At 35.8% G+C, this 19,997-nt stretch overlaps 1 protein-coding gene and 1 pseudogene across 9 annotated transcripts in view; one reads left to right on the forward strand and one right to left on the reverse strand.

Moving 5' to 3' along the window:
• Positions 1-19,997, reverse strand: part of SRPK2 (SRSF protein kinase 2) — a 199,567-nt gene that overhangs the window by 108,737 nt on the left and 70,833 nt on the right. For 3 of the 9 annotated variants that reach the window (XM_039849255.1, XM_039849248.1, XM_039849249.1), the window contains one exon: positions 15,121-15,184. The exons of 4 other annotated variants lie outside the window; for them this stretch is intronic. In XM_039849255.1, coding sequence (XP_039705189.1) covers positions 15,121-15,158 — 38 coding nt within the window. In that variant the 5' untranslated portion in view covers positions 15,159-15,184. Of the gene's footprint in view, positions 1-15,120; positions 15,368-19,997 lie in introns of those variants that run through there. 2 more of the 9 variants (XM_039849254.1, XM_039849256.1) reach the window with 1 other exon arrangement.
• Positions 6,175-6,616, forward strand: LOC120591658 (60S ribosomal protein L26-like; annotated as a pseudogene).

The raw sequence follows: 19,997 nt of genomic DNA on the forward strand, positions 1-19,997 counted from the left end.
TTTCTTTATTTGATATTACCAAAGTCTTCCTTCCTGCCAATAATCATTTTTCTCTACAGATAAAGCATGAATACATTCTATGTTGTAAAAGGAGGCACTTTTTAAACTGATCAATTCTATGGCACTAGAAAAAGGGTCTGGGCTCAGTAAATGTTCGGCATTAAGAAAAGATAAGGAAGAGGAGGAGGAGAATGAGCCAGAGTAAATGATGACAACCTCTCTTAAATACATCAAAATGCCATTAATGCCTGCAGAGCTGCAATAACCATCTAAGTGCCATACACACAAAAAGAAAAGCTAAACCTTTTGTTGGCTTCTCATTTGATTGTTCAAAGTTTTTAACTATTAACTGAACAAAATATAACATGACAACTTAATAGTGCCTAACAAAATGTATTAAACAGAATTAAAATAAAAAGGTTTAATGCTTGATATCTAAATTGAATGTACTGATCTTTTTTTTACCATCTCCTGAAAAGGCTGCTGCTACTTAGAGAAAGCAAGTTCTGTGATCTTAGGGGGTCAAAGCCACATTTATATTTGAACAGTGGTCCTCTTGCCAAAGAATTCACTGTTTCATGGCCAGGGTTAGCACTCCCATATCTGTGTGCCTTCTTGATGCTTATACATTGAACTTATCAGAAGAAGACATATAGAGCACATACCCTTATGAAATGCACGCAACCTGACTTAGGACACCTTATACATGAAAACACTCAACATCTTCGGTGTTCACACCCTCAGGCACAGGGGTTGAAGCTGTAAAACATGGCTTTCAGAGTACTTAGACCACTGATACGTGACACTGTTCTACCATATACACATTGGTTTCCTTACCTATGAAGTGGGAATAGAACCATTTCCCTATACATCTATAAGGTTTTTTTTATTTTAAACTAAACTAATAGTGTACAGGAGAATACGCTGTAAAACAAAAGGCATTTAAGTTATTTCTTCCATGGTCTGGCTAGAGCAGAGCTAAAAAGTACAGTACCAGTGTAATTTAAATTAACCATTATTGGTTTTCTTAAAGAAGAGAAAGAAAACTGGTCAAACTAATTCCTACTAATTTGTGCAATGTTTCAACACTCTAAACTTCTTAACCTTAAATACTGAAAGCTATTGGTTTACAAGAAACCTATCTGGAACCTTAGATGAATCACTTCACATTTGGAACATCAGTTTTCCTCATCCGCACATATAAAAGAAGGGTGGGTGACAAGCTGGAGTGCCAAGTTCCCTTCTAGCTATGATGTTTTTATTAAACATTCTATTCCTCTGTATATGCCTGGTCAATAGAACTAGTTAAATGCTTCTGATTAGTTAATAAAAATGAATCACTATAAAACTGAGTTGCATCATTCATAAAAGCACTTTTACCTTCCACCATCTCAACTATATTGAAGTTAGAGGGAAAATAAGAATTTTGATAATGTGGTGTTTCTTCCCAACGTTCCTTTCAATAAGACTTGGAATTATATGAGACATGACATGTAATCTTCAATTTCTTCATATGAGTTCTTCTTGCCCATGTGCCTCTCAAAGCATAACCATATCACTGAGCTAAACGTTATTCTAATGTTTAGAAATACATTATTTTGTATCTCACGCCCTTAAATGCAAACAATGCAAGAAAAGGAACACTGGTGTGTTGCATCACTGGAGAAAAAGCTGGCTGTATTGGACTTACTGGGGACTGCGATGTCAGTCACTATATAATTTCACATTTGGGAGATATACCAGTTTTACCTCACACACATGCAAGGTGTGATGCCACTGAACCCTTAATGGGAATTTTAAAGGTTAAAACAACAAAAAGCCAAGTCAGATCAGGTAACTAAACTGAGCCTCATCTTTAGAAGTTAACTTCAGTAGATCCACTTTTAAAACATTAAATTTTTAAGAAATTTCTTGGAAAATCTTCATTTCCATTTATGGACAAGTAGCATTTATCTAAAAGTATTTCTACGAACAAATCCATCATAATATCTAGTCCTAAGAATCAGAAGGCCTTTCTAATGTTCTCCATAAAATCTCTGATTCCCTTAAACAACCGGGTGGGTGAACAGCTGGTAAGTTTTACTGTGGTAACCAGTTCAATTTTCATCATTAGCTGTTAAGTACTTTACAGCAATTCCGAGAGAAGCAGGGGATAATCACTGCATGTCTCCTTAGTGGCCAGCTGGGCCGCTAAGCAGGGCCAAACAGCCGCTGGAAACATGAGTGACCCTAGGGCAGCAGTAATGGCAGTGAAGGAACTGGAAGGATAAGCCAAACATTGCAAAACTCACTACAACCATACACACTTTCATAATTTGTTTACTTTGAAATAAATACTTGTATCTACGTTGAAATAGATGTGTACCAAGACACCACCCCCACCATAAATCAATACACTCTCTTGCTCCAACTACAAAAGCCCTGAGCGGGGGAACAATCCTAAACTGAAGAGAAAATCGCATTTAACAGACCAAGATGTTTATCATATTAAAGGCAGCCAAGGATTCCTCTAAAGGAGTCTTTCATTTATTCAAACAAACTGTCAAACTATAACTGATGAATAACCAGTAAGAATAAAGGCAAGCATTTTTTAATCTCTTAAGAAAGTTTTCTTTCACAATTCTGTTTAATCCTATCAGACTTTCTTTTCAATAAACAAATTTAATAACATTCACTATAACTGTAAACCTTGTTCAGCCCTGAATTAACCAGAGGCTCCTCCCACAAGCTAAGGATTACCCTGGCCCCAAGAACAAGATGTCCAAAGAATACTAAAATAATCATTAGTAAAATCTGTCAAAAAGAAAAGGCTGGCGAATGGGGACAAAAATTGATTTTCAGGTCAGCATTTTGGATTATTTTTTAAAGCTCTGGCAAAAACAGAATGACAAGAACAAGTGAGAATAATCTGTGTGTCTGTGTGAATGTTGTGTGTGTGTACTGAGTATAATAAACTATAATGCATCTATTTATCTTTATTTCTTTTATGGGACATAACAAGATTAGAAATTTGTCCACATCATTTTATCTTTCTTTTTAAAAACAAAGATTCGGAAAACTAAACTGCTTTTCCAATTAATAAACTTAAGTTAGTAGAACATTAAAAAGAAAATTTTAAGTTCAGTTAAGTGGTGTGATGGCAGATAATGACACAGTATTCTTCTCCCTTAAAGGGGGAGGTGGGGAGTAGGAGGGAACTAAGCATATCCCTAAGAAACCAACTTTATCAAAGGACAACTAACTAGAGAATACAATTCCCTTTAAATTACCAATTAGAGTTAAAGGAAATAATGTACAGTATAATACTGTCAGGACAGGAAGAGAGAAATAATAAGAAAATGGAATAAGGTAGAGCTTAGGAAAGAATAAAGAAAACGATATTCTAAATGAAAAAAGGTTAAAGTAACCAAGTTTATGGACATTCTTGCCAGAAAATATAGAGTTCAGTGGTCTTTGATTAAAATTAAATTACATTTAAAATTTAGTTCTTCACTCATGTAGCCACATTTCCAACATTAAGAAAGCCATGCCTATATTATAGATCCTTCCATCATTGCAGAAAGTCTTCTGTAGAAGTGATACTTTATATATCCGAGCAAAGACTTCTGTCACAAATTGTTGACAGAAAATTTTGAGACAAACATTTCAAATTACTAACTATAAATCAGGAAACCTGTCATGATTAAGCATATATAACATCGAAAAAATATTTTAGGTTCAACAGGCCAACTACCTGTCTTTAGAAAGGGATATCTCTACCCATCCAAACAAATAAGGGACCACCCTCTTTTAAAAGCCTTGGAGAGAATTATTTCATAGCCTCTCTTGGTAATCCACTTCAATGTTTAATAGTGCATCGAGAAACTCATCTTCCCTCTATCACTCAGATGGTAAATACTGCCATAATTTTTCAACCCATTTCCAGAGCAAATGAAGAACTTTTGCCACCAACTCTACAGCATATCCTGCAATCTTCTATTCTGGAGGAAAAAACGCATTTCTTAGGACTTCTCAGAAGACCTTACTTTATGCCTGCAGGAGTGTGTGCCAAGTCCTGAGCTTGGGCAGAGCATCTCCCTTGCTACCGTGCAATGGCCCTGGGTAAATTTCAGCATAAAGTTCAAAATCCTTACCACTGAACAGAGTCCTTGCCACCAGGACACAACATCTGTCTCTGTCTCTCTGTCTCTGTCTCTCTCTGTCTCTCTCTCTCTCTCTCATCTAGTTTCCCATCCTTTCCTTCGCCTCTTCCTCAGCCTTATGGAATCTCTCTCTGATGACTCATGTGCTGTTTCCTCAGCCTGCAATGCTAACCTGAGGATTTGGACTTTGGATTCCAGTCTTCCTGCTGTACAAAAGCATACTCCTCATCCAGCGCCCCTCAAAAGACTCAAAATACAGCAAGAAAAATGCATCTTGCTAAAAGGAAGATCCTGACTAAAAAGGTGATTAAATTTTGCAATAACGTTAGTTAATAGTTACTGAATATCCACAAGGTGCTGATTTAATGAGGAAGGTTGGAGATTATTAATTCTCGCACATCTTTAATAAAAAAAAGGAAACCAACCACCTATGTTGAATGTTTTGTTATCTGTCTAAAGTGAGTCTGGATAATAAAACTTCTTGAAATCCCTTATAAGATTAAAATTCATTAGCATAAACACTAAGTATACCTTAGGTTGTTCATAAATGCCTGACTGAAAATGAATCTACTGTGTCTTGTATCTTGTTAAACTTGACTGTATTGACTTTATTTTCATTTATGCATGCCCAATGAAAGAATGAACGTCCTTTATACACTGCTAGTGAGAGTGTAAAGCTGTGCCTTTATGGAGGCAATTTAACACTCCGCATAAAGAGCCTTACAAGTGATTCCATTTCTAAGACCAAGACTCAGTAATTATGATACATCTATCCATAGCGTGGACTCAGTCCTATGCAGCCTTTAAAAATGACACCATTTTTAAATGATGCTACAGAAGATAATTTAATAAGAAAAATTATATGTTAAGTATAAAAAGCAATTCCAAAATAATGTCAGTGTATTGGCTTTTCTTGGTGATAGTGTTATGTTAAACTACATCTGCTTCTTTTCTATAAATCTACTTATATTACACAAAAATTAAACTTAGAATAAAAAATTAATAATGATGACTAACCTTTAATGATAAAAGTGTAATGTTTTTCGTGTTCTTTTTATCTGGATTTTCTAAAATGAATTAACGTATCTTCTGATATATGTGGAAAAGGTTATGTTAAATAATCACAATTAATTTAGAAGTAAGATTTGGTTCTACTACAGAAACTAGGATATTTTCTCCTTATAAATAATAAGAGCAATGTTACTTTTTTTCCCTTGCCTGTCAGGAAACTTAAAGCCAAATTTGGCAGTCACCTTTAGTAGCTGCATGGCAAATGCCATATATTGGAGTGTGTGTCTGGCTATCCTCCATCATAACCTTCTACCCTGACCTGCATGTTCTCTGACTCTTTTTTTATTGCATTGCAGATATTCTTCTTCTAACTAGCCTCAAAATCTTTTTTGTGGAGAGGGGTATGAATGAAGGGGAAAAAGAAAGATGGAAAAGGAGGAGAAAAAGGATGAAGTGGCAGCTGTGCAAACAGAAGACCATTCTACCTCTGTAATTTTCAGACTTATTAAAGTTTAAGTTCCACCATAGTGGGTACCTTAATACTCATATAATAAATGAAAATAACGACTTCCCATTTTGAAAAATAAATATTTTGGAAGGGCCCTTCTAACTTTAAACAGCTGATATCTTATTAAATTTTGGTATCTTAGCATATGGTTATAAAAGCAGTCATCACCAGTGTTTTTTGCATGTTTGAAATATCAGAAAACTACAAAGATGCACTCTTTAGCATGACAATAGTTTGACTTCTATGCCTTCAATCGACAGATAATGCTTAGTACTCAGGATTTGAAATTCCTTTACAATAAGTCTGCACAGGTCTGTGGCTCACAAACTGTAAATCAATGTGCTATACGAAAGAAAAGGTTTAGCTACCATGAGCTGAATTTAGATAGCAGATATTCTTTTTTTAAAGGCTGTACGACTTTCTGTTTTGGTTTAACTTGCACCATCATTTAAAATAAGAGATCTTGGTCTTCCCTTCTGTGGCCGTCGCTGGAGCACCAGCAAGCCTAAATGAATGAAGTTCAATGCCTTTGTGACTTCTGACCAGAGCAAGAACCATAAAAGGCATTCCAATACACCTTCTCACATTCATGGGAAGATTATGTCTTCTCCTCTTCCCAAAGAGCTAAGACAGAAGTACAATGTTCGATCCATGCCCATTAGAAAGGATGATGAAGTTCGGGTTGTGGGAGGACACTACAACAGGCAGCAAATTGGCAAAGTGGTCCAGGTTTACAGGAGGAAATATGTCATCTCCACTGAATGAGTGCAGTGGGACAAGGCTAAAGGCACAACTGTTCATGCGGGCATTCGCCCTAGCAAGGTGGTTATCACTAGACTAAAGCTGGACAAAGACCACAAAAGTTCCTTGACCATAAAGCCAAATTTTGACAAGTAGGAAAGGAAAAGGGAAAATATAAGGAAGAAACAATTGAGAAGATGCAGGGATAAAGTAATATTATACACAGCTTTCATTAAAAACTGTAAAATTGAAAAAGAATAAGAGATATCTGACCAAAAAAAAAAACCACAATGTTTCAACTTCTAAAAATCACAAGAGCTGGCAAAACTTGACCTGTATTATGACATGGCGGTAATCAGCAAGAGCTGACCTGCAGCCACCTCTTCAGATGGGGTTTTGGTCTCCAGTTTTCTAGGGTCCCCACCTGGCTCTCACCACTCATTTACAGTGGCCTTTGGTAGGCAGCTGTGTTTGTAACCTCTTTGCTGCAGCTCTAGTCTTTATGAAAGTTTCCCCAAAATGCAATTAATGGTTAAATATAATTCCTTCAAGGAGAGCCAAGGGCCGGCCTCTCACTAAAGAGTCATCCATGATACAGTGCCTCAGCATGCATGTCCAAGAAACTAACCAAGTACTATCAGGGATAAGCCAACCACCAAGTCTCTTCTTTAAACATCCTATGCTTTTGTGCTGCCTTTTCTTTTCCCTGTTTTCCAAATCACTGAGTGGCTAGCGCATAATAACTACTAATAAATGATGGATGGATGGACAGATGATAGATGGATGACAAATGTAATATACACTATAGTCTTAACTTCTTCTAGCTACAGGCACATAAAGAATTCTGCTACAAAGGAATCTGCAATATGATTATTAACAGAGCTTTTTTTATTATTATTATTGTCATTGTTATTCTTATAACAGCTGCTCACAGTTGTTCAAAACTTCCCTGATCTAACATTTAGGAGAAAGGGGTTCCCAGATGAAGAGGAAGAGCCACTACTGCTATACAAAATGATCTTAGGTGATACTTGGGGCTTGGTATTGAATTACAATGAATCACATCCTGAGAAACTTACTATTTTCCTATGGTTCTTTCAGTCTATCTGAGTATATCAAAGAACAAGTCTTACTTTGGCACTAACACATGTTTAAGCCCCTTTATGACACTTGCCAATTTAATTTCCCTTGTAAACAGAGGAGCATATGGCTCAAGCCTGAAGACAACAGAATCTAAACAGGATTTAACAGTAATTGTTTTTAACGGCAAATTATACTGGTTCTTCAGTTCTGGTCGGAATACAAAGATTTGTTTTAAAGAAAGTTAACTTTTAAAAGGCATTATAAAAATTCATGTTATGTATATTTACCACAATTAAAAATAAAAAACAAAGTGTGACATTAAGTAAATAAAAGCAGAAGGTAGAATGCAACCATAACAAAAGGCACCATGGTGATACACAAAATACTGATATTTGGGAGATAAATGACTGTTACAACGTTACTAGTTTCGGACAGAGATGGAAAGTGTTCAGATATACTTTAATTTCACTAAAACAAATATAAAAAATATGTTTAATAATAAATGACATTTTTATGGTGACAGAAAAACTTAAGATCTGCAACCTTGACAATTCATAACAGTTAAAGTCATTAGCTTCTGACTATAATTAACTAGATATGATTTTATATGTAATTACTTATGACTATATGTGACCATAATCTATAAATCTACGCCAATAACATCGAACTAGATGGCTCCCTATACCAAGTCTCACAAAGTTCATAATCTGTAAGCTGCAAATGATGATACAAAATAAAATTGTGATAAAAGCACTTCTATATTTAAGATCATAAGCTGGGGCTAATAGTAAATAAACCAGTAAGTAGACCAAATGTCATGATACACCCCACTGTCAAACAGCAGCTGTGACAAATGCCGTACAGGAGAGGTGCATGTGTCTATAAGGGTTTACAATAGGCGTAATTCGACCTTGGCAGGGCTTCCTTATGATGAGAGAGACAGCAGCAGCAAAACAAGGCAGAATCCATACAACCAAAGTCAGAGGAGTCTGAGACTGGGCTGGAGAGTTTGAATGCTCCTTGGCACAGATATGAAGTTTACCTTTATGCCGAGAACTATGGAAAGACAGCTAAAGGGGCTTTTAAAACAGAGTGACCTACCTGATCAGATCTGTGTTCTGAAAGGTTTGCTCTGGCTATAATAAGGCAACCCTCCAAAGAGGAATCAGGAAACAGAATCAAAGATTAAACTGATAACAAACAAAATCATTTAGAAATTACCACATCTAGACCAAAAAAATAATGACCAACAGGAAGGAAGTTCAGATAATTGTCCAGGTTTTTTTTTTAACAGAAATGAAAAGATAACACTACACTTTTATTTAGGTATATGACATAAAAAAAAATTTATAAACAATATAAAATTTAACATTCGTAACATATCAAAAAATGTCATAACTTCTTGGTCAGACCTAAGGTGGCCTACCTACCTCAAGGGTTTTCAAGGCAGAGGACTGGAGCTCCTGGAGAGTCTAAGAACCGAGGCTCTGATTACCTTCCTGGTCCCCTGCCCAGGCTTTTCTTCATGTTTTAGACTTCTAATAAGGTTTAAAGAAGAAATAGTTTTGCTACTGAAATCAAGTCAGAAACCCAATGTTAACTCCTGTGGCCTCTAAGACCCAGTTAAGAGATTAGAATCAGTCAGTGGGCGCATAGTACCTCAGATGACTATACCCTATGGCTCCTATTTCATCTAAACTTCCAATTCTGATCTCTTTCGTGAAAGTCAATACTCAGAAATAGTCCCCTATCTGTTTCTAAGCCTCCTCAAAAAGGCTCCAACTCTGGGTCACATTGGCACACCCACAAGAACACTAAAAGCGAAAAGGGAAAAAAAAGGAGGGGAGGGGAGGGAAGGGAAGGAAAGGAAAGGGAAGGGAAAGAAAAAAGAATATACAGCAGCAAACTGACAAGGACCTGGAGCACAGCTGGGAGGTGCAGACTGGCACATTCACTTTGGAAAATTGGCAACCCACTGAAGCTCAGCAACTGCACTCCTAGGAATATACCCAACAAAAATGCATGCACAGGTCCATTCACCAAAAGACAAGTATACAAATGCTCATAGAAGCACTATTTCTAATAGCCACAAACTATAAACATCCCACATGCTGATCAATAGCAAAATGAATAAATAAAGTGAGGTATATTCACATGGTGAATATCTACAGCAATGAGACTGAATCAATTACAGCTTCTCATACAGGTAGTAACCTTGGAAACGACGGATGAGGAGGGTTTCTATTTATATATAATGTCCAAAAACAGATACAACTCAATAATCATATTTGGAAATAATCTCAATCTTTACCTTAATACTAAAACCCAAAATAAATCACAGATTTAAATATTCAGAGTTAAAAACTTCTATAAATAAACATAGCAGAAATTCTTAGTAACCTTGGACTTGGCAAAGAGTTCTTAGATACAACACATAAACTGCAACATTTTTTTAAAAAATCAATAAATTGGATTTTGTAATGACCTATATGATCTGTGCACTTTCCTATATATATGTTGAATAAAAACACTACTAAAAATTAAACAAAAACAAAAGTATAAGGATTGAGTGGAGGGTAGACAACAAAATTGGCCACTGTCATCTCATACATATATCTCAAATACATCTCAAATACATCTATCCTGCTAATAGAGAAACAAAGCCAACAGTGGCAGAGCAGGGGTAAAAATAGTTATTGGGAACTGTCTGTCCTACCCTTCGAACTGAAATGGGGATGGGGAGTACAATGAAGAAAGAATCGTCTATAAGATGGCTCTCCTGCCATGATTATTCTTAGTTCCCCAGAGACATGGAGGAAAGTATATTCAACATTAAGAGCAAATAAAAGATACCTCGGTCCTAGATTCTTTCACTGAATCTCCTTTATTTCCTTCTCTCTTCATTTGGTCCTATACTTATTTTATTTTCTCCCTTCATTTCTCCTTATTCTTTCAGGCTTCTCTTTTTGCTTTCTGCAACCACGCATCATTATCATATGCCCTTTTTCTCTGCACTTAAGAGGCTCCAAAATAAGAAAAGGAATTAAAATACATGCACAAAAATAGCACAGGTTCTTTATGTGTTTCAAATGCTCTTATGCTGAAGAAGGGACAACATATAATCTCTATTACTTTGCACCAATCTTGTTTATACAGCATTGTTAGAATACAGGCCACAGCATAAATATTTTTGAACTTCCTCCCTCTCCCTTTTTCTCTTCTCCTGAAAAAGGTAGTTAGCAATTTGTCAATTCAAATATGTGCTAGCTATGCGGGATGCTAATTATCTAGGCTACTACTTCTTATTTATTCCAGTATAAGGACTCCTCTAAAACAACAAAATAAAAAATGTCAAAAATACACACACAACTAGAAATGATCCTTTTAGTATCTGTTCTCTGAGAAAATGCAAACCTAGCAGGCACTGATATTTTACTTTTGACTGCTTGTGAACTTTATTAATGACTACACATCCATTTACATTTAACAGCAACGTGGGCAATGCTAAGTGTGAATGTAGATTCTCAGCTTCACAAACTGCTCAGCCCTCCCTGGAGTCAGCCCAAATGGATTGGAAATCATGGCTCTGAGCACTCTGGGCTCAGCTCTTCTTTTGATTAAGAGTTGTCGAATTTTGTTCATGAGTTCACTGGAGTAGCAATACAGTTTGACAACAAGTTTAGTACAGCAAAGCACTTTCTGTTCACTCAGGATCTTTCTAGCATGATTTGTCTGAGTCCTTCCAACAGCCAGTATTTATGTGTTCTCTCTCCTCATCACTTAGAACTATTACCTAAAAATGTTTAATAAATGATCGTTACCTTTTTTCTAGCTATTATTGTTAGTACTGCTTCTCTTACTACTTTTCCTCACCTACTCTACCCCATAAATTTCCAAATCCCAATAGTGTTCTAGCTTGGAAATGCAAGAAGAAACAAAAACTTAAAAATCTAGTTTTTTATCAAATAAATATACACACCTTATTTTTTATTTTTTTACATTTACATGGAGTAGATGAGGAAGTAAAACTGTGTGTGGCTCTGTCCCTACCATATTTAAGATGAATATATTCCTTCATTCGACAGGCACTCGATCAAAAAGAAAATACTCGTAGTAAAAGTTACGCCTAAAATCTGTAAGATGGGTATTCTCTTGCAACAGATTTATCTTCCTTTTAACTGGCAACAGCATACGAATCAGGCACCATTCTTTTTTATTCATTCATTAACGTTCTCTGTCCTTAATTTTTAAAATGAGTAAAAGTTAACATTTTTCTCTTTCTCCAAAATATTTAAAAAAAAACAAAACAACTATAACTTTTTGTCACTCCATTGGTTTCTGTCCTATGAGTCAGCCATTATGAACAGAGGAACTCTATGCCTCCCCTATAAAATGACATTCGATGGACCGCCACTATTCTTCTTTTTTCCTCCTCTTTTAATTCCCCCTCCACACATACTTCCACCTCTGACCTATGGATGTTGCCATTTCCCCTTAAGAACTGGATCTCTAAAGGTAGGGCGTCTCTTCCCACACGCTCATGGCGTGCGCCCAGGGCCTGGAGTCCACCCCACCCCAGGTATGGTCCGTGGCTCCACCTGGGGATTGAATCCAGGACCTTCTGCGTGTAAAGCAGACGTGCTAACCACTACACTATGGAGCCACCCCCACTATTCTGTTAAAGATAAAAATATAATTTTAAATTTCAAGGTGGTACTGAGATGTTAAAATAATATTTTCTAATTAAGGCCTCCAAAAACATTCAAAATTCCATTATGATATTACCTCAAATCCGATTTGTATTTTTCAATGAAAGATCTTGAAAGGTCTACAAAAATAAATTTTTTGTTTTGCTTTTCCCGTTTTACAAAATTGTCTGAAAAAAACTAATTCAATCAACACTAGTTGTTAGAAAACTAGCAGTTCCCAGCGGGTTAAGAATATGAGATGGAAAAATTATTAGGAACTTCACATCACTATTATTGAAAATGTTATTTCTCTACTCGGTTCCATGAAATATCAAAATATTATTCTATACTGCAGACAGTGAGCAAAATCAATTGTGGCAAATAATAACTTGGTTTCTTAAAAACAAGTAGTTTCTCCCCTCTACAAAGAAAGAAGACTGGGTTTCTTCATCCTTCCTCCCAATATAATATATTCATGGGAACACTGACCATTTATAAATTCCAAATATCTTTGAGACTTAGCCCATCCTTCAAACAACTAACTTAAAAAAAATAAATAAATAAAGACTTTTAAAATTTAGGTAATAGGTGAACAAAGAATTGAAGAATGTGATGGTAATGCTACATGATATTATAAGCTATTAAGTTCCTGGGCAAGTCTACGGCCATGCCACCCTGAACAAGCCCAATCTCGTCTGATCTCGGAAGCTAAGCAGGGTCGGGCCTGGTTATTACTTGGAAGTACTAGGAAGACCAGGTGCTGTAGGTGTAAAAAATAAAAAATAAGGAATTGTAAGCTGACAAGGTTCTTGCAATCTGTGAGGTCAACCAAGGATTGCCTCACCTTAAAGAAGAAAAATTTAAAAAGTGCCTGGGCAAGATATAATGGTACTAGGCCGTAATTTTCTTAACTTTGGATTCTTGTTTTTCACGTTCTTCCAAACAAATTATGAAAGGCAAATGATTTGACTACTCATTATTGTACGGCTTTAAAAAAAAAAAAGAAAAAAGAAAAAAGAAGTAACTTCTATTTTTAATATATTTACGTTAATGAAACAATGTCTATATTTGCAGAGTGTTGGCCGACCCATAAACTACATTTAACACCCACTAAGTCAGCATATCACAACTGCCAAATATTATGCGTAAGCGCCAACCCTCCCCCCACCCCCAACAAACAAAGCAAGCAAGCTCTGGTAAAACTGTTTATAAAGTTGTAAGCATGGAAGATGATACCTAAACTTTAAAATCACGGTCACATACATCCTCCCTTTACATCCAATTTAAGCACAGGAGCTTAGGAAATTAAGTAATTAAAATATTTTAGAGTTTTTCCTTATAAGAATATATTTTAATCATAAAAAAACCTTCACCCATTCCTAATTCATTTCTCATTAACACTCATTCATTCTGTTCAACCCTCAATTTATCAATATAGAATTCATGCTATTCAAAAAAGAAAACCAACATAATTACGGCTGTCATCTCATTAAGAATGCTCTTCCCAGTAACAGAACTCTGACATTACAGTTGGCACCCACACCATTCCCTATTTGCACCACCATGCTCTCCCCTTCCCATCACCACCATTTTACTGGCAGAACATTCACAAGACTGAAGGTCTGTTTCTTCATCTCAGGAAACAGAATACTTAAAAACGGATGGCTAGCCACAAACCAGAAGTTAGACGCTACATAAAAATAAACACAAATGTACCTAAATTGTTCTATTTTCAGTCTCTAAAGAAAGCAGTAACATCTTCCATATCTCTAATGCCCAGAATTATAGCCAGGAGCCTTTCACCTAATTATACTAATAAATCGATTTAATGTCATCATTTTGCCATCAGAGCATGTCCTCCATACACTAGTGTGTTTTAATTAAATCTTCTTTACCATGGTAGGTTCTTCACATATTTTTTCCAGTGTTTTTCCTATTTAATCCCTAACTACCAAATTATTTCTCTATGTTTTCCTAAATATTAAACCTATGAACAAAAAGATAACCCTGAAAACTAACCACAGAAGAGATAAATCAATACACCTTAAATACAAAATATCAACATCAGGTATAAACTATTAGGTAATCAAGAGAAAGGTAAGCATCAACTGTATGCTCCCAAATCCCAATTTAAAACATTATGTAGTATACAGAATTTTGGAAAATGGAAATGAACACAGTATTTACATAGCAAAACAGACAACTATAGCCTCATTTCTGACTTGAGATTTTAAAAAATCTTAATTCTATTCATTAAGTAAAACAGCCATTTTAAGGAAATACCTCCTTACAGGTATAATCATTTGATTGACAGATAAAATAATTGCTTTAAAAATACTTGAGTCATTTTGTCCTTACCTGCAGGCACGAACCATTACTGCATGCAGTGACTGTTCCATTTCCTAGCACAGACTTGAAGAAGCATATCTCTCTTTCAGAATGTGACTAATCTGTGGGTTTGCAATTTCTAAGCTATTTACAAATGGCACTCCCTTTCCACATAAGAAAATACTTATTACAACCAAAAGTCAAGAATTTTTAACCTAGATCTTACAAATAATGTTGGTAATTATGTGTAGCGACATCATCAAAATACAGGAAGAAAATGTAATACTAGAATTTCCTTAAAGAAAGTAAGATATTTGTTTATTTTTTTAGCTAAGCAAATTATTTTTTAAAGCCTTCAACAGCTGTCACACATGAACCAGCAGTCTGCTGTGTTATGGTGTGCATGCTGCAGCTGATTAGGCTTCACTATTTTTTTAAAAATCAATTACCCTTTGTAAAAGCAGAACAGCTTGCCCATATACACATCTTCAATACAGCACAATGACCAGCATGCAGTACAATACATTATATAGCAAACTTGACAAGAAAAAAACATGTCCTGGTTTGTTTCTTAGCAATGCTACACCATTAATTGTTCATGCAAGAGATGTAGCTGTACCTTTCTGATGAGGACGACTTCTCAGAGTTAACTGACATCAGCAGCTCAATCTTCTGCTTGATTTCTGGAAAAATCAGAAAATATTCACAACCAAGATTGCCTGCCCTTGCTTTCAAGCCTTATATCAAGAGATTTTTCTTCTCTAATCCCTTTTGTTCAAAATGAGGCCACAAGATTCGCAGTACTTCTGTTAGGACTGGGATTCAATGGTGCTATAAAGGGAAAAAGCTCCAGAGGCATCAGGCCTTGCTAAACTATGCACATGACTGTTTATGAAAGCAGGAAGTACCATTTCTTTTAAGCAGAGGGGTGTTTTCTTTTTTAAGGTAGAACCAGACTGGCCCTACTAGAAGATATTAAAAGCAGCAAATTAAAATGCAAACGAGAAATGCTAACGACTGAATTCAACATACTAGATAATCTGAGAAGCCTGGGTAATAAAGTTACAGGCTGTAATAAACAGATATGCAACCCCTGGCTACTTCTATTTCACCAGCCCTGAAAAATATGGCTCAGTGAATCATTTTTATCACTTAAGAATGAAACATTAAACCAGAACCCCAATTTATAGATTAAAATTGTTTAACCTTTGTTATAATTTCTTGGTTGTTTTTAACTAAAAATAGAATTAATCTCTACTCCCTAGCTCCTTTAGAGAAAGACTTGTATTTTACACCTTAATTTCCCCCTCCTCTTTCACAGTACAGCACAAGTGAACAGCAACACCCAGTTACCTAGCAGATAATCTACTTCTCCTTTTAGGAAAGGACTGACAATGCCATCTAAAACAGAAATAAAAGCGCCAATTTAATTTATTTAAAAGATAATTGCCTGATACTGACTTGGAAAAAAAGATAATAGACTAAAAGGGAAGGAAAGGTAAAAATAAAAGGGAGGTAGAAAAGAGAAAGAAAAAAATCCATTTCCATTAAAATACTAATGATTAACCAAAAGCACATAATTTTACATGAATAAAACTGACATGGTCTTATTACTCAGACTATTTCACATGTAAAACTGTTTTCCTTTTCATAAAGGTGTTTTCCTATTTGTAATTAAAAGTTCACATACCAAAAATAAAACACAATGCCACTGAAATGCTATAGGCAGTCTCAGGATTTCGAAGTAGACTTCAATAGTTTGGGGTTTTGTTGTTATTGTTGTTGTTGTTTTTTAAGGGTATAACAAAGCCTAATTTTTACAAATCTTGACTACAGAAACCAAAAGAATATGAGAAGATGTAAAGGGAAAAGGAATAAAAATTGGTTACATAAAATACAATGGACCTCTACAGGAATATCTTCTTTATATTGTTAAAATACAGATTTTTCCAAATTGCTTAAATTTACAATTCTTCCAACGGGCATGACCGGCATGGCATGAATATCTAATGAGAGAACAGAATCTACCACAGATTATAGCCAAACTACCTAACCACTGGGGAGAGCACCCTGCAATGTGGTTAAATTGAGATGATGATAATGAAACTTACCTTGAGGATTTTTACATGGATTACAGAGCCTGGCACCTGGTGCCATAGTGAATGCTCAGTAACATCCCTCCCACCAGGTTAAAAAGAGCCCAGTGTTTAAGAGCTGGGCTCTGCTGCCAAGTAACTTTGGATTTGAAAGCTGGCTTCTCCAACATTTTTAATAGCTACATGACCTTGAGGAAATTACTTAAACTCTCTAAGCCTCTATCTTCTCTCCTATAAAATGGGGATAATAATTCTTAGATGGGGGGCTGTTGTGAGGACTTAATGAAATAATCCATGAAAGTCATGTAGTGTCATGCTTGGCACATAAACCTTCTCTGCCTAGCAAAGGAAAGTGATCCTAAATAACTATTTGTTGAATGAATTAATGAGGTGTACTACGTTTGTCCCATCTTAAAAGTTTTTCCACAGTTTTAATCCATCTTGTCCCTCTTACTACTAACCTCAACATCCACCTGTTTATCATTAGTGTTATTATATATGGAAATTTAACTTTAATCTGTATCTTAGTCTCCCTATCTAGAGAATATTCCCAGTCAATCAACTAACCACTTCAGAAATGAGGTTACACTTGAATCCATCTTCACCGTGGCGATTTTTCATTCCAAAAAGAAAAAAGTTCACACTTGAGTGTATCTATATAAAATCTGTACACTTAAGCTGAAAGACCCCAAGATGAAACTACACAGCTCTAACGAAGTTTATACCCTTCCAATCTTATAAACATTGGAAAGAAAAGTTTATACCCTTCCAATCTTATAAACATTGGAAAGAAAAATTAAAACTCTAACCCATTTTCTGGCTGGTAACTTTAGGAGCTCCAAACCAAATGGTTTTAAATAATACATGAAAAGGTTTCCAACATCATTTTTACATTTTCTTCAAATCTTCAGATTTGTTTATAGCTTCAGAAAAACTGAAAAGTTCAGGAATGTTTGCAAACACTCCGTTAACACTGTACCCTTTGAGGCGCATATATTCCATCTATGCTACTATCTTATCAGTACTTTATCAATACCATCCATGGGTCTGATTACCCCCTACAGTCATTAAGAACTCCAGAAGCCTCGTCGGTTTCATTCCACCACAAGAATTGCCACAATCCTGGGGGGCTTTGGTGTTCATATTGATATGACCTCCAAAAATCTTGGCCAGGGACTGTGGCCTCCTCAAGTCTCCTCACCGTCTCCTGAACCTCTGAAAACCTCTGATCACTCAAATCATCTACTCTCATGACCACACTTAGGACGTTCTCTTACATGCGCTACAAATATTTCCCCAAAAATTAGCTGATTGGTTTTCTATTTTACTCACAGTATCTAGGACCCTATACTTTATTTTTCTACAATTAAGTCCACTAATCTTTTCCTTTATGAATTATGGTCTCCTGTTAAACCTGGACTTTCCCAACACTAAAAATTTTTAAATCATCATCCTATTTTTCTCTAATACACTTTATAATTTTATTTTGCACGTAAATCTTAAACTCTCCTAGAATTTATTTTGCTCTATGAATTGATAAAGTGTGCCACTATGTTTTTATAGTTCGCATTTTAAAGCCTTATACCCACCCCAACTCCACAACTCTATAAATTACTCTCTTTTCCACCACTCCTTGGTTCTTCCAAAGCAGCAGAATTTACAACCTTGTAAATACATATTTATTTAACCATTCACTGTCTCCATTTATGCATTCAGGCCAATGAGGGCAAAAAGGCCGCACCTCTTTATTTCACAAAGAAAATAATCCAGTGATACCTATGTGGTTTGAATAAGCATATTTAAAAATTATAGTTCACTTGATGTTTTAGTCATAACTTTGTTTTAATTGCTAAATAACATTATACAATAACATAAGTTTTGCTGGGTTTTTTTTTTTAATGCTTTTGTATTTTTATGATTCTTCTAAATGTGGGTTCTTTGCTGGATCATCTTTTTTTCACCCAGACCTTCAAATGTTGGTGATACTCACATGACCCTCTTTTCCCTCACTGACTCTTTTATCTGTACCCTTATTCCACGTTCCCTGGTGATCTAGTGGTCAGGATTTAGCGCTCTCTTTTATCTGTACCCTTGACATTCACAACCATAAGGGCACTGATGATGACCAAATCTGAATTTCTAGCTCAATATGCTCCTCCACAACCCAGAAATGTCCTTCAATCCCTACTAGACATTGTCACCTAAATGCCTTGAATGCAATATGTAAAACTAACTCCATCAACTTTTCAATCCAATGTCTCCTTTTATGGTCTTTGCCTTAGTGAAGAGCAGCATCACTAACCCCCAAACCCCCAGTCAGAAATTTTTCAGGGATCCCAGACTAGTATCCCTGTCCCTTTTGGGACATCATTACCACCCTTCTCCTTTTTATTATATGTTTTATGCTCTGGAAATGCTGAGATCTACTCTACGATTCCCCAAACACACCATGCTTTCTCACACCAAGTCTTTTCTTACACAGTTTGCTCTGCCTGGAATACCACTGTGCAGTTCATTTCCCTTGCACACACAACTCACTTTTCTAATCTCAGCCCAATCATTACCTATTCTCTAACATCTTCCCGGACAGAATACAGGTCACCTCCTCTGCCCCTCCATGTATCACATACACTTGCATTACTTGTTTGATTCCCCACTGAGACCAAAGCTTCCTTAAGGACAGAGAATTGCATTTTCACTTCAATTCACACATGTCTGTTGATACTTTCATGGTCACTGTAGCCTATTCTAGTCTAGTTAATGTTAATGGTGCAATCTAGCTAAGTTGTTTCCTTAAATATGCATTGCCAGATACAATTAATCAGAGATTCAAACAAAGTAGAGCAAGAAGGATACTCAGATGCCATCGCCTAGCTGAATCCACAAATTTATAAAGAAATTGGAAGGGAAAAAAGATTAGCTAGAGGCAATAACATTACCCTCTCAAAAGGTTACTGTCTCTGAGACCAACAGTTAAATTTCCAAGGACTTAGCAATGCAAATAGAATAGTTCAGTCTTTTTTTAAAATCAGCTTCATAAATGTTATTTTCTCATATCTCCAATCCATTAGAATCATCACTATTAGTTGGCTTTCTTAATTAAAATAACTGGTTGGCCTGTGACATCATACTTTTCTTATTCATCACCTTACATAGCAAAAAAGAAAAACCAATGCACTGGGAATTCTCCTACAGACCTTCACAATACCCCTTTATTCTCATTATACTAATACTTTACAAGATACTCAAATTATTTGTAAAGAGGAGTAATTTAACTCTTCAGCAATGGACTACTTTCTCTAATATTTCACTTTCTACTCAGTCACATGAGGTTGAAGACTCCCGGAACACTTACGGCCATGAGTCCCGAGCTGCGCCAATCCCTAAGAACCCTGACCAG

This window comes from Pteropus medius, unplaced genomic scaffold, assembly GCF_902729225.1.
Source record: "Pteropus medius unplaced genomic scaffold, Ma_sr-lr_union100, whole genome shotgun sequence".
Classification (NCBI taxonomy): Eukaryota; Metazoa; Chordata; class Mammalia; order Chiroptera; family Pteropodidae; genus Pteropus; species Pteropus medius.